This window comes from Pezoporus flaviventris, unplaced genomic scaffold, assembly GCF_033815535.1.
Source record: "Pezoporus flaviventris isolate CSIRO_AGI_PZ_B2104156 unplaced genomic scaffold, CSIRO_AGI_Pfla_v1 ptg000025l, whole genome shotgun sequence".
Taxonomy (NCBI): domain Eukaryota; kingdom Metazoa; phylum Chordata; class Aves; order Psittaciformes; family Psittacidae; genus Pezoporus; species Pezoporus flaviventris.
This window is the reverse complement of record NW_026892573.1, coordinates 8,299,647-8,314,710: the sequence shown is the minus strand read 5'-3', so window position 1 is coordinate 8,314,710 and position 15,064 is coordinate 8,299,647. Positions and strand designations below refer to the sequence as shown.

The window sequence follows — 15,064 nt, the reverse complement described above, 5'->3', positions numbered from 1 at the left end:
CGGGGCTCACAACACTGTTTGCGAACTAGGAGCGAGCTGGCCTGTGGAAATAACTAATGACACACAAAAATAAGCCGCAGAGATGCACTGGGGGAAGCAGGGTCCATAGAGAGAACAAGGCAGGTATACTCTGCAGGGCCTTGTGCAAGGGCTGTGTCTCGAAACGTCCTTACCACTGTAGGGCTGGGGCTGGCTGCACGCAGCAGCTCAAGAGACCTGCCCCATCCCTCGGAGAGACGCATCCGTCTCCTGGCCGAGAGACCGCCCGGCCCCGCCGCGATGCGATATAGACGAGCACAGCCAGGGCCGGTCAGCGGGCGCTGCGGCAGAGCCTGTCCCTCCTCGGGGCCGCGCTGGGTTACCTGGTGCAATGACCACCCACTGGCCAGGGTGCGCGCCCGTGGGACGCTGCTTCGCGCCGTGCATGTTCCGTAAACGCCACCCGTCATCCGCAACCGCGCCGCCGCTCGCGCCCCAACATGGCGGCCGGGGCGGGGCCACATGGGGCGTGAGGGGAGAGGCGGGGAGAGAAGAAACTCCACGAGCCACCATTTCCTCAGCGGCTGCGCTTCCCGCGGCCTCTTGCGTGGCGGCGGACGGCACCACGCGGCGGGCGGGAGAGATGTGCGGGCAGCAGCAGGGCACTGAGATGCGGGCGATGCACTCTTTCGTCCTTTGTCGTCTCCCCCTCCCAAGTGGAGAGAATGGTACAAGCCATTGCGGGCAGTACAGAGAGCGACAAAGCTTCTCCTCATCAGCGGGGCTGTAGGGGAGCTGAGTGGGAGACGGGGGGGTTGCGGGCGGGTAACGCCGCGGAACGGTTTTCCGCCCCTCTCGGCCTAGGAGCGTACAGGCAGTGGGGCTGCTTTCCCACACGTCTTCCCCCTCACTCTGAGGGCTGGCAGGCAAAGGCTTTCTTTTAACCCTGACCCATCACAGTCTTGGGGGTGACCGTTTTGCAGTGGTCTGTGGAAGACGCTTGGGTGGCCATAGCTGAGCTGTGCCTGCCGCTGTTCCACCGCTGCCAACCCCTGGTAGGGAGCAGCATCTCTGCCGAAAGCTTTGTATAGAGGGGGTGTACCTTCGATGAAATGTGATGAGTTTGGACGTAAGGGCTGAAATGCAGGGTCACGGAGGTGGTGAATGGATTCCAACATCAGATGTGAGGGAGGACCGAAAGCTGGAGCTGTTCAGCCTGCAGAAGACTTGGGGGATCTTAATCCATGTACATAAATATCTCACAGGGGGCCTAAAGAGGATGGAGCCAAGCTCATAGTGGTTGTCCTGAATGATCACAGAGTCTCCATTAGTGGAGATAATAAAAACCTTACAGGACATCACCGTGAGCTCCCACTGTAGCTGGCACAGCCCTGAGCAGGGACCTAGACTAGACTCTCTCCAAGGGTGCCTGCCAGCCTCTGCCATTCTGTGGAACTTCGTCCTCCAAGGCCGGACGTGGGCAGTCCTCTCATGACACTCATCCTCCCCAGTACATATAATGTGATCCTGCTATAGTCTGGTCCTGTATCTTCAGCTTGCACCATGGAGCCATAGTCAAAATAGGATCCACACTTACATGTATTTTCATACACATGTACATATGTACATGCACTTCGTTTTATCAACAGAAGAATGAGTTGATGGCCACTGTCCCAGAGATTTAGGAGACAAATATCATATGTTATCAAAGGTATTAAAGTATATCTATCAATTGTAAATCTCAGAGATATGAAACAAATATTAAAAACATACTAACATCTATGCCCCAAACCAGAGCAGAACTATCCAAGGCCAACATATGCAAAACAGCTGAGTTGCTCTAAGGCTGAAAGAAATAATTTCCTGAAGTTTGAGCATATACATTCATAACTGAGATTACATTAATCTAAATTTGTTTTCTTTTAATTTAACTGATTTTTTCCCCTGCTTGAAGTAGGGCAATATCCAAGTGCCAAAGACCACACCACACCATGTATTTTGAAGAAGTCCATGCTGAAATCACTTGCTTTCAAAGTGATTGCAGTTTCCATTGCATATGCCTGGGTTGCAACATTCACTGATGACTCTTGTAAAACCCTTCTTAGTACTTTTGTTAGCAAAGAGAGAAAGAGGCTCCCAACTGTTCCACTGTAATCGTACAAGAGCACTGGAGGAGCAGAATAGAGCTGGTTGCTGTTGAAACTTTCCTAGAAGGAAAGCCTTCCATGTGGAGAAAAGGTTCTCCATAAATAACATTGATTTGGCCTTCAGTTCTGAAAATGACAATGAGATGCAGGCTGTTGTACACCACTGAGCTTAACAAAGCTCTGGAAAAGCTGGGAATCCAACTGTGCAAGCCTCCAGGTACAGTGTCTGTCACGGTCAAGTCTAGAGGCAAAATCTGCAGTTGTTCCAGACATCCATTTCCTACCTGACTGTGGTGAGTGATGGAAATGTTCTAGCAAACATTGCTGTACATATACAAAACTGACTTATTTAGCTCACATTTCTCAAAGCACCAATCTGGCCTTATTTAAGCACCTGATAAGCTAATTTTCAGAGGTACCAAGTACTTCTGACACCAGTTGAACTGAATGGACATTCCAGCTGTTTTTTTCTTTTAATTTATGAGCATCTCTCACAATCTCCAGATGCATATTGGCCCTGGGATCTATAATGTCCCTTTCCAGGGACATTCCCAAAGAGAAATTCTCAAATGGGCCCGAATAAGGATTTAGAATGACATCAGTTTTGGAATAAAAATAGTGCAGTAATTTATACATATTAAATATTTAAAGCTTTCTGTTGTTACTCATGCACATTTGAGATATACTATCTGTCTTTATAAACAGAGGACATACTGTATCATTATAAACAGAAGATACACTAATTAGGGATTTCTGTCAGGAGCTGATGATGCTAAAACATTATTTGCTGAAGAATTAAATAGTTTCCCTTCAGGCTTGCCAACACTTTTAAACCTTAGTGATATCTCCCAGAAGGAAAATGCTGACTTTTAAAACACTAGACTGATCTGAACTGCTGTGGTGATATCATTGTAAATACTCAAATCTTAATTTTACACACCATGGGTATTGTCATTTGGGTACATATGACTCATCCAGAAAGCTAAATGCATGCAATATGGGACTGCATCCTATCTTAGGACAATCAGTTTACACATTTCGGAGCCATGTGATGTGCACTCAGACTTCACCTGCATGCTGTCCATTCATTCATTTCTTCTGGGGCTGCTTCTCATAATCCAAATGGCTGTACAAATGCAAGCATCCCTTTTTGCCAAGCAAAAATTACTGGCTTTCTGCTGCCAAAGAAACACTACCTTTGTCTACCTTCAGCTGTGGAATTTACCGTTTCCTCCTCCCCAGCACAAGTAGGGATGTACTTAAATGCACAAGTTGCGTTTAAGTGAAGTAACTCTTTAATCTTGCTTGGAGCAAGAAATGGAACAATGTTTAGAAAGAAGTGTGGTTCATTGTTAAGTCAAGGTTGAAATTTGAAAGACAAAAATGTTTCCACTTACAATTATGTTTCATTTTACACTGTTTCAACAAACAAATTATATTTATGGGCCAAGTTTATCTATTTTACGCTTCAGTGGTTAAAACATTTACATGCATAACATTAAATCCATTGATCTGCACATTTAAGGGTCAGCTGTATGTATGCAAGTGTTAAATTTCATCCCAGGCTTATTGATACATGTAACTTTAGCTGACGTTCAAGGATAATTATGATTCATTTAAAGTGATTTAGCTTCAAATACTGCTCTCTGTTCATCACAGGTCAAGTTATTGTTTTGTTTGGTTTTATTCAAAATAAAAGCTGTATGGCATTGAAACAAATCACAAATATTTTCTTCAGTCTTTCTTTTCCACTTATTTTTCTTCTCGTTAGACAAGAATCACATCCTTATGATTAATGGTGGATACACAGAAATAAAGGAAAATAAGATAAACATGAAAACTGGAAAGCCTAATAAAAATGTATAAGGAAACATGAATCATGCTTCATTATATATTAAAATAAGCTCATTTAAATGACAAATAGTGTATTCTTAGTATACTTTAACCAAACATAAACCGATGATGAAGTATCTGTACTCTGACCCACCGAAGCAAATCATAGTTCTTCTTCATTGTGTGACCAAAAATACTCCATGAATGAAATGCAACATCACTTCAAGTAACTGGATAATCTTGTCACACGAGCCTTGGTACTGTCTTATTCTATGGCAGGAAAGATTCCATTTTGTTACATGAAACACAAGTGCTGGCACATAAGAGGGAATAGGTCCACATGAGCAGTCATCTTGTTCTCCAGAACAGGTTTGCTTGCCTCACAAAGTGGTTTCCCAATCTCACTTTTTTCAATTCACAAATACCTAACAACTGGTTAATCCCTATATTTAAATCATAGTGACCTTAAAAGTTCTGCTGTGACTCAAAAGGACACATGGAGGCCTAATATGGAGATAGCATTGACCAGAAAGAACACATACAGGCAAACATACAAACCCACATACAAACTTATAAAAGAACTCTCAAAACCATGTTTGAATTTCTAACTGTAATTCCAAGTCAATTTTTCAAGCAGAAAAATAATTATTTGAAATAGTTCTTCATTGCAGTATTCCATTTTAAGGAAAATAACAGTATTCATTTAAAAACATTCAAGCAATGATGAAAAAGACTCTGAACAGAAATCACTTTGTCCTTTGAACTCTAACAAAGTTGTATCACACCTATTGGTGACAATTATCAGGTTTTGCCTTAACAGAAATAACCTACTGGGTTCCAAAGTTTGCCTGTGTGTCAGGTCAAATAGGAGTAAGACAAAGAAAAGGAAAGAAAACAGAATTAGATGGGGAAATGTGGGTACGCCCACAGAAACCAAGAGATTCATACTGTGTATTTTTGTATTTTATCTAGCTTCAAGCTGATTGTTTAGGGTCAATGGAGAGAAACAGAGTAATAGTTGTCTGACCTGCTTTGTAAGTTTATCTCAAGAGTTAGCCCATCTATCTAGATGTAGATAGCCAAACTGCAGATCCCTTTTTTCTGTACAGGGACAGGCCTCAGTTTTCATACAGCTGTTATCATTACCTCTTACTTTTTCACCCCATCTTTCATGCATCCATCACACCCAAAGGATAGATGAAGACTTTATTGTGGGGTTAGCACAAGCGGGTATTTATTGACCCAAGTATGCTGGATCTCCTACTTTTCTTTCAGAGCACCTAAGAACTATTATTTTTCCTCTGTTTAATCAACCAGAAAATTTGCTATTTGGAGGTGTGTTGCTATAGCAAGCAGAACTTGGTCTGTTTATAGAAGCTGCTGAGAATGATGTATACTGTTTGGAGAAAAGAGTTGAATGAGTACACGGATTGTGAGCTGGCTTGAAGTGAACAGTAGCAACACTTGTTTAATGTGCATGATACATTCATCCACAGCAATAAGTTACTGCAAAATACCCTCCAGATTATGACTCAGAAACTGGCAAAAAAAAAAAAAAAAAAAGCGTTAAAATATTAAAAAGCCCACCAAATATATGGAGACTTTTCTGAACATTTTCAGTTTAGAAGCTCTTGCATCAGAAGTATTATAGTGGCCATATTAACCCTGCCTGCCTGTACTGTGGATTTCAATGAACTTCCCAGCCCTATCAGGACATTCTCAGAAAATAAGTGTTCACTTGAAAAGCAGAGCATGGAAAAAAACCCCTCTGCAAACAAAATGTCCAGGTTGGTGAGAATCATAAAATCAGCTAGGTTGGAAAAGACCTTTAAGATCATCAAGTCCACCCTTTACCCTAGTTCTGCCAAATCCACCACTAAACTATGTCACTGAGGGCCTCATCTACATGGTTTTTGAACACTTTCACGGATGGTGATTCCACCACTTTCCTAGGCAGCCTGTTCCAATGCCTGCCACCCTCTCAGTGAAGAAATTTTCCCTAATATTCAGTCTAAACCTTCGCTGAAGCAGCTTGAGGCCGTTACCTCTTGTCCTATCACTTGTTACTTGGGAAAAGAGATCAGCCACGTCCTCTCTTCATTCTCCTTTCAGATATTTGTAAAGAGTGTAAGGTCCAAGAAAGAAGACAGCACTTGAGTTTGAACACTACAGTGAATCTCATAAGTGCCATGTGATGGTATTATTACTATAATAATCCAATAGTACTTTGGTAGTCTTGATGCTGCATTTTCCTTCCACATTATCAATAGTTAGAAATGTAGTATCCATATGATAAAAAAACAATAAACAATACCCTTTTATCACAGTTAATACATGTGGATACATATACATAAATATCTATGTACACAGACACAACTCTTTAAAATATATATATAAAAATTTTCCATATAAAATATGTACGTCTGGTTCTGTGTGTCCTTGTCTGTTTGTGTATATGTATATCTATATCTATATGTGTATATGTATATAGGTATTATTCTGTGCACCAAAATGTTACAGAATGTGTCATTTTACTGTATCTGAGGCTTTGTCCCTATGATATTGAGGAATAGAAGCCTAGATTTCTCAGACAAATCAGTACTATTTATCCTAGAATGCTATCTATATAGTTGAGAAAATGTCTCTTCTTCTCCCCATTCATCTTTAAACAGCTATAATTCCCTTTGATGTTCTATGTTCCCATTTTTCCTCTTTTAGGAATTCTCTCTGAAAAAACGCTATGTGTTTAATGGTTTCATTTTTGCCTATTTTTTTTCTCCCTGCTTTTTACTAACAGCAGTCTGTTACTAAAGCAACGTGCATAATCTGAATATCCAGCAATAACTAAGACAATGTTCCATGAACAAAAATCGTTACAAAAGTCCATCATGGTTAATTCTGAAACTTAAAAAGTTAACATCTGCTTTCAGTCATCCAAGCGTAAACCAACAGACTTATCCTCTTGCAGAAAACCCTCCAGGTGGGATCTCAAAGAACAGAACTGTTTATAGTGCTGTCTGGGTTCAGAAAATGGGCTCAGTTTCTTTCCTAGCAAATACTGCGTGCCAAGATGCCAAGACTGTTGCCAAAGATAGTCATTCATATGCTTCAAACTCAGACTTGGTCCCTACCAGACCCATTGAATTTCTGTCACTGGAGGTGGCATAACAGTCCTTTAAATCAGGTAGAATGTCCTCTACCATGTATAGAATGGGATAGGGAACTAACAGCAACATAAAAACAATTATAGAACTTCTGAGTGGTGTTTATAGACCAATCTCCTGAGGAAATAGGTCTTGGGGGAGCATATTATGTGGATGTATGCATGTCTGTGTCCTCCCTCAATAAGAGGGCACTGACTTCAGCCACCTTTGATGCAAATTCATGTTTTTGCCCAACAGCTCTCTAAAATCCATGGCATTTGTTTACTGCAGGCTTGGCTTTGTGGCAGTGGGAACACCTGACCACCCACTTCTGGTCCAGCAGGGCACTCATCTCCCTTACATTTTTTGTCGTACCTTCTAGCCCCATATGCATGTGTCAGATATCTTAAGGTATCTTAGATGGCATTAGTGATCTTTCTGGGGGAGAAGAGGATTGTGAGATGAAGAAACATAAATTCTAAATGACTTAGCCATGAGTATTTTGACGGTCAGGCCCCAAAAGTCAGTGGAATATCAACATTATAGACAAGATTTCTCTCACCTAAGACTTCTATCAAACTGAGTGTGAATATTCCTGAAAGCTTCCCTGCTATGAATGATAGCATTCATAAAATGGCTAGCATGTGCATGGATTAGCTGATGTCTAATAAGATATGACTGTTCCCAGTATGAACAGGGCCACCCTGTTTTGGGGAAAGAGTAGTGTCAGCATCATGCTTCTTTCCTGGGCACCATGAAAGGCAGCCTGGTCTGATTTATCTACTGGTACAGACACAGCCATGCTCCAGTATATCTCACAATGTGGCGAGAATTTTTGCCAAATAGGTCTACTGCAAGCAAACACAAGAGGTCAATATTTAAATAAATCTTATAATGCATTCTTATTTCTAGGAGTTGTGGGTAAAGATTGCACAGAGATGACCAGTTCAGGCACTGTGAGCCTGACATTTCTGGAAGTATATGGCTTATTGCACCTGCAGAAAAACTGTACTGTATGTTTGCATCTGTAATGTGTGCAAATAGACTAACAACTGCAGGGGAGTGCAGGTACTGGTTAATGCATGCTGGCTATGTAACCAAAGCTGACAGCCCAGGCAGAACAATTGCCATAGCTCTAAACGGACATCCAGACATGCAGAAATCCTTGAAAATTGAACATGTTTATCTTTTTCTGGCAACACAAAATTTTGAGGTGGAAAAAGAAGCCTCTTCTGTGGAAATATGCAGATATACTTAACTCTTTTTATACCTAGGACTTTTTTACACCTAAGACTAAGATTTTCAGTTGCTTCTGAGTTAATGCGTTCAGCTCCCATACCATATAAAGCTTTTTATTTCACAACGGTTTTTCATTTATCTTTTAAAAGTCTTCTGAATTCATATGCAAAATGAATCTTGCTGGGAATTAGGTATTTGGTGAATTCTTAGCTTGTTGCACATCTTAATCATGTTGAAACTAGATGTATTCTAGGGTTACTTTTAAATCAGACTGAAAATCAGAATTCTCAATTGAATTGTATATTGGCTTATGAAGTGTTGTGTCTTCACTAATGCAAGTAACTCCATTATTCTGTGAGCACTGCAAGGAGATTATATTATTAATGTACATAAAAATTGATTTCAGCCAAGAATGTTCTCAAGGGAAATTCTAGAAGGCAAAGGGTCCTTCTTATCTGGAACATCATTAGCAGTATTTTGTGACCTTCAAAGCAGATCATTAGAAAAATGACTTGTTAAGGTATATGTACCATTCATAGCTTTATTGAAACAAAGGGCCTGTGTGAGATGCTATATCAAAGATTCTGTACAGACCAGGAAGTGCTGTCTTTGACATAACCCTTATCAAGAACGTCATACCAGAAATGAAGAATTGGCAATAAAATATCCCCTGTACTAGATTTGGGAAGCAACCAAACTGATTACAGAGAAAGACTATAAATTGATTTAAAATGTGAAAGGGTAGCATCAAACTTAAAGACTGCTGTACTTATTCCATATCTTTAGAAGTGACTGGCTGAAGAATGACTTGCCTATAGTCTGAAACAGACTTTTTATCATCTGTCTGCTGGATGGAACAATACAAGCATGTTTCATTTATTTAGGAAATGGCCAGAGTCCAAAGAAAGATTAAAAATGTAAGCAAGAGTCAGTGCAATGGTTGTTCCTGTAATAGTTAGGCATTTGGACTGCAATACCAGCAAATACTGCCACAAAAGATATATTCCTACAACACAGAATTTTCATTTGATTCCTTGAAAAGCAATCGGTGTGTTAAGGACAGGCTTACCCATTACTCCAGCAGTTGAATTTGGAATGCATTTGGCAAGAGTAAACAAAAGCAATCAGCATACTTGAATAAGTTGTTTTGTGAGCAGCAGAACTAATGAATGCAAACAAATTCTAAAAGGGACAAATTGTTTCTTATTGATTTCTATCTTTGTTCTTCAGCCTCCCGAATCATAACTCCAGCTCCCCTGCCCAGGTCCTCCGCACCATTTCAACCAGCTGAGATTCATTGTATACTGTAGCATATGTAGAGCTGTGGGTTTACTGGTTGGGCCCCTAGCCACAGCCAGACAGACCATGCAATAGCTGAGCTCCATGTGTCTCTCAGTGAGGACAAATTGTCCGAGGACCTCTATCCTCCAGAAGATCTTCGTTGATGTATACATGCCTAAGATGGGATCAAGCCTGCCTAAGTGAGGGACCTAGCTTGATCTTAAATTCAAGAAAGCTACAGAGCCAGGCTTTTTTCAGTGTTTCTGCCCCTACCAAAAGCAACAGAAGATCATCACTGCCTTTCTGTAACTAGGCATCTGAATTTCACAGACAAGGTCTGCCTTCAGAGATATGCAAAGGCATTTACCTGTCTCCACTGACTGTGGAGGGAAACTTTTCTCTAGGAGGACTACTTCTCCAGTTCCCTGAAACATTTGTTCAAGTTAAGAACCTTAGACAAGATTCCAGTCTGAGCCCTACTCTTTCTAATCTGATTGAAACTGGCCATGGAAGTTAGGAGAGGAGGACAGACAGATTGCCCCATTGCAGGAATTATGGGAAACCAGGCTAAAAGCAATAGCAATTAGGAAACGTGTATTTAATATAGTGATTTATCTGCTTTAATATTGCTATAGATAATGTAGAAAAATACGGCAAAGAATACAACTTTTCATTTAGTACCATTAAAATGTTTTATGGATAGATGAACACCAGTCCAAAACTTGTGTATACTTGGAACAATTTAATTCAAGAAACATAGGAGAGTTCAGTCTAGGATTTAAGGTCAGGGAATTGATTCTTCTATGTACATCATAAATGAGTTGAACGGAAGACTAAAACCTTTCGAACACAAACTTCTGTAGAAAAGCCATATCTTTACCAGTCAAACTCAGGTTTAATAATATTTCTGAGTCTTCTGAATGTACCCAGACTCATGTGTAATACGATTCCTTAAACTCATGTTTTAAATTTTTCCTTGAAATGCAGGTTCAGCAGAGACCCATTGTTTTGTGATTTAACTTCACTCAACTGTTTTGAAACACATACAGCTCATTGCACAAAGAGAGAAGGAAGACAGCTAGTTCAAAAGGACAGTAACAGAACTTGAAATAAGTCAGTTTGAATAAAATAAGAAACAGGCTGAGCCTGTGTCATAATCTGACTGATTGCAAGCTGAAATCTTTTCATATTTGGGTAACAAAGAATGCACTATGAAATTTAGTTTTGTGCCTTCCTGCTCTGTTGGGGTGACACTGGAATAAGGATGCACTCTGATAGCACTTCCACTTGTGTGCTAATCCAATGACCAAAAAGCAGTGAATGTGACTGGGTAGTGGATGAAGTCTCACAGGATGCCCATTTTGAGAACAGTTGCAGAGGAAAAAGTGAGCTGTTTGGGAGTGAGTGTACCTAGTTTTCTTCTGTGAATGTCTGAAGGCTTTACTGTATGACCCAGAAATTCACAATATGGACTGCTTGTCTGCTTGTCCACCCTTGCTCAGGTTGGTTTGTTTGTTTTAGTTTGGGTTTGTTTGTTTTTGCTAGGATATGCATTTGTGAAAAGTGCTAATGAAATCTCTAATCACAGAGGCTGGCTTTGTCTCCAAGACAGCATGTGAAGCAGTGACATTGGCACAATGAATAGCAGCTCTCCCTGCTACAAAGAACCAACCTCCTTTCAGATGGCAAGTTGCGGATTTCCTTTATAAAATCACAGAATCATTAGATTTGGAAGTGACCTCTAGAGATCAGCGAGTGCAACCTCCCTGCCAATGCAGTGCCACCTAGGGCAGGTGACACAGGAGTGGTACAGGAGCACCACATCCAGGCAGGTTTCTAATGTCTCCAGAGAGCGAGACTCCACAACCCCCTGGGGAGCTCTGTCACTCTCAATGTAAAGAAGTTCTTCCTCATGTTCATGCCATTCCTTCAGCTTCTTCCAGTCACATGCAGTGAGACTGCTTCTTCTCTTCTCCAGTGTACAAATACAGAGTCTTCCATGGTCTGGCTGTAGACCCATCTTCAGTCACATTTCTCTTCACAGAGATGAAATAAGACTTTCCAAGTCAGTTTAGCTTAAGCAGCAGAATGCTTAGGGAACTATCCTGGACCCAGAGAGAGGTATTTCCACTGAGATAGTAGAGATACTGAAGTACTAAACCCATTATCTGAATGTTGCTGAAAAGGAAGAAAACCTAAGTAATATGGAAAACATCCTTGGTTTATTTGTGCAATGTATCATTTGTGAATTATTTAGATCACATCAACAGCAGTATCCATCCTAAGGAGGATGTCTTAGTTCTGCCTCACAGGATTTCCACATTCAGTGCACCTAGCAGTGGAGTGGTAAACAAAAGTTAACACCTTTTTCCTTGTTAAACTAAGACTTTTATGCGCTACTTTTAAGTGGTTTAATGTGGAAATCCTGAGGGGCACAGTTCAAAAGAAGGAAAAAGCAATTGGAAATTAAACCACAAGAAGCAAGGGGGACATAGGCAAAGTAGGCTAAAAAGATACAGAAAGAAAAAGAGAAGTGAAGTATGTCTAGTGAGGGAGAAAGTTACTGCAAAGAACACTAAAAAATTCCTATCTGTGGGACTGTCTCAGTGGCTCAGAAGGAAGCAGCTGTACCCAGCAGAGACCCAGATTTGTCAGACACCCTGGGGGTCTCTTGCCAGAAACTGGACCCAACTTTCAAATGCCAAGGAGAACAGGGTTAGAAACAAAGAGACCTTTTTGCCTTAAATAAAAGCCTTCAAAGGACTGTCCTCCTTTCTCCTTCTTACTGTATGAAAAATAGCAAACTTTAGCAATGGCTGTTAGTCCCCATTGTCAAGGACTTGGTTATAATGCAGCTTGGACAGCCAGAGTGGATGAGGCCAAAGGGTGATACAAATGGAATGACTTGTTTTGGGTTGTGTTTCGGTTTTCAGTTTTTATTAGAAAATAACTCTTTATTTTAGGTCTCTACTTAAGCTTTTTGCTTAGCCTAGATATAAAACAGTTTGGCTCCATCCTAACTGGCCAGCCATACTGTGTTATAAGGTCAGGCCATAAACATATTTAACAACTGTTGTTAATTAAATAGTTATTGTAGTATAGATGGGGTCAAACAAAGGGTATGGGTGGGAGGGGACGGGAAGAGAGGGCCTAAGTGGCAAAAGGTGGGGGGAATCTTGGCTTCTGACTTAGAAGGCGTGAACAAGCAAGAACTCTGTGGAAAAGACCTCTGGGACATGAAAATAACAGTTAACATTTCAAATTTTGGTGCAAATATGAAGCGATTAATAGCAAAAGACAGCTTGTGTTCCCTCACTCATACTTTGCTATGCTCTGAAACCATCATGGTAAGCAAGACTTGGCTTTCCTCAAGAAGAAATCCTCTATCTGCCTCCATCAGTGGTATCGTTTTAACAGCAGCACTTCATTGACATATTAATGACTCCCTATGCCAGGATGTTGTACAAATTCCAGCTAGTTAAAAGAGTTGCTGGAGATTTACAGAAGAGCAACAGAGAAAAAAAAAAAAAATTGATTACATTTAATTTCAATACTCAGAAATGTGCTTTCCTTGTCATAAAAGTGGAACCCTCCCTGTGTGCCTGCAGCCTGCCTTGCATACTGATTTTGTGTGTGCCTAGCTAAACCAATGCCTGTGATATGATCTGATTTTGACTCTACAGAGAAAGGCAGGAGGAGCAAAATTTATGTTTCAGGTCTGTAAGGCATTTTAAAGTTAATCGGGTCCTTTGGGTCTGATATAATTTGCGTAAGATTGCTGTTGATGATTAGAATAGCTATTTAAGATTTTTGTTAATACTCTGTTACATGGACCCAGTGGAAAAATTCCAATAGCAGTCTGTTAGTTTTTCCCTGTCACATTCAGGTTACAGGCCCTTCACAGATGTTGTAAGTAGACATCAATACTAAAAGGGAATATTACACAAATTAAAATCATACGTGTGCTCAAACTGCCAACACAGACGTTTTGTTAAAAACATCTGTCACACAAAAGCAAACATTTAAGGCCATTACATTTATAACAATTGTTTTCATTTTTAATATGTACTACATATTTTTCTTTTCTTCTGTTACTCTGAATATTTTTTCTTAGACTTTAATACTTATTTTTCCCAACACTGCTTATGTTCTTGACCATATAAACAATAATGTGGACTTTTAATGAAAATAAACAAGTCTCAGTGGTTGGAAATCTAGTAGATACTTGCACAATGAATGAGTCAACTGAGAATCCAACACTGTGTTCTCAAAAAATATAGAGGTATCAGATATTATAAAGACAAGTATTAAGCTGGATGTCTGTTCAATTATATCCAGTTATTTAATTCTGTTTTGAAATAAATTTCTCAGGTAGAAAGGATAAATCACATGTAAATGTCCTGTTCTGGGCCTCTTTGTTGCATACTGCTGATGCAGCTGTTTTAGTCATTCTAGTATTCACCATGGCACCCCCAAAGAGAGCATTAGCGCCCTCCAAAACTAGAAACCTCTAGGGTGCTTTCTTCCTGGCACACCTACTGCACTGATACAATCCATCTCTTCCTTCTCCCCTTCCACTGCTGTTTCAGGGTACAGAGGTATCCCTCTGATATTTCTTAGCCCAAGGAGCTCTAGGCTTTTTACCAGTGTTGACCTCTTAGGCTGTTTCTATCACAAAGTAAAAGAGAGTTAGGAACCACCAATGCCACCATTTTCCCTCCTTACAGCTCTTCTCTCTCAGAGGTTTTCTTTGGGGAGAGCTGTTTGGAGCTAAGGCAGGAATGGAGCTAACAGTGAAGAAATGGGGACAACTGCTCAAGCTCACATCCTTCCCTCCTGCCATTAGTAGCAACCCATATTAACACTTCCTAACAGCTCAAATATGTCATAAGATTATATAAATTCAATGAATTGTCACAATCAGAAAGGCTTTGCTGCTCATAAATCAACAGTCTTGGTCTGGTTGAAAGCAATGCTTGCTGTTTTCTGTAATATCTGTTTTCTGAAAACCACTTAAATATATGATCAGCTGTAATATATGATTAGTTTTTCCATAAGTCAATGAGATATTTATGTAAGGCTTCCACATAATCAGACACAGCTGAAGAACAGTGGCAGTATCTTGAGATGTCGGCATGGAGGATGTGCTGGACCCTTTATGAATATAAATAGAGACACAGCCTGTGGCCTGGAGAATTGTTGAACCAAGTCAGACTCCCACAGAAAACCAATGAAAAACATAAATACTGGCTTCTGGTTAAACTCAAGAATGGAGCACACCTCATGAAGAGATTAAAAAGATGCTCTGTTGTGTAGGACTGAATAAGCAAGGCCCATAATATCATAGAAAAATCACTTGGAAGAAATGCCTGGAAGTCACCTGGTCATCCAGTCCAACCTCTCCCTCAAATCAGGTGTGCCACCAGTGCTAGAGCAACCTTC

At 40.5% G+C, this 15,064-nt stretch overlaps 1 protein-coding gene and 1 long non-coding RNA gene across 7 annotated transcripts in view; one reads left to right on the top strand and one right to left on the bottom strand.

Annotated features, from left to right (window-relative positions):
• The window catches only part of RNASEH2B (ribonuclease H2 subunit B), a 45,458-nt gene extending 44,990 nt beyond the window's left edge, over positions 1-468 (bottom strand). For all 5 annotated transcript variants that reach the window (XR_009744136.1, XM_061457415.1, XM_061457414.1 and 2 more), the window contains exon 1: positions 363-468. Coding sequence is in view for 4 of the 5 variants with exons in the window: in XM_061457415.1 (XP_061313399.1) it covers positions 363-426 (64 nt within the window). In the remaining variant the exon portion in view is untranslated. The remainder of the gene's footprint in view (positions 1-362) is intronic.
• An 857-nt stretch (positions 469-1,325) lies between these two features.
• On the top strand, positions 1,326-10,775 carry LOC133271751 (uncharacterized). 2 transcript variants are annotated; one of them, XR_009744234.1, is made up of 3 exons: positions 1,326-1,489; positions 1,937-2,068; positions 10,619-10,775. It is a non-coding gene; the product is annotated as an uncharacterized LOC133271751 (long non-coding RNA). The 2 variants fall into 2 exon arrangements; XR_009744235.1 differs by having other exon boundaries at positions 1,934-2,068.
• The last annotated feature ends 4,289 nt before the right edge of the window (positions 10,776-15,064 follow it).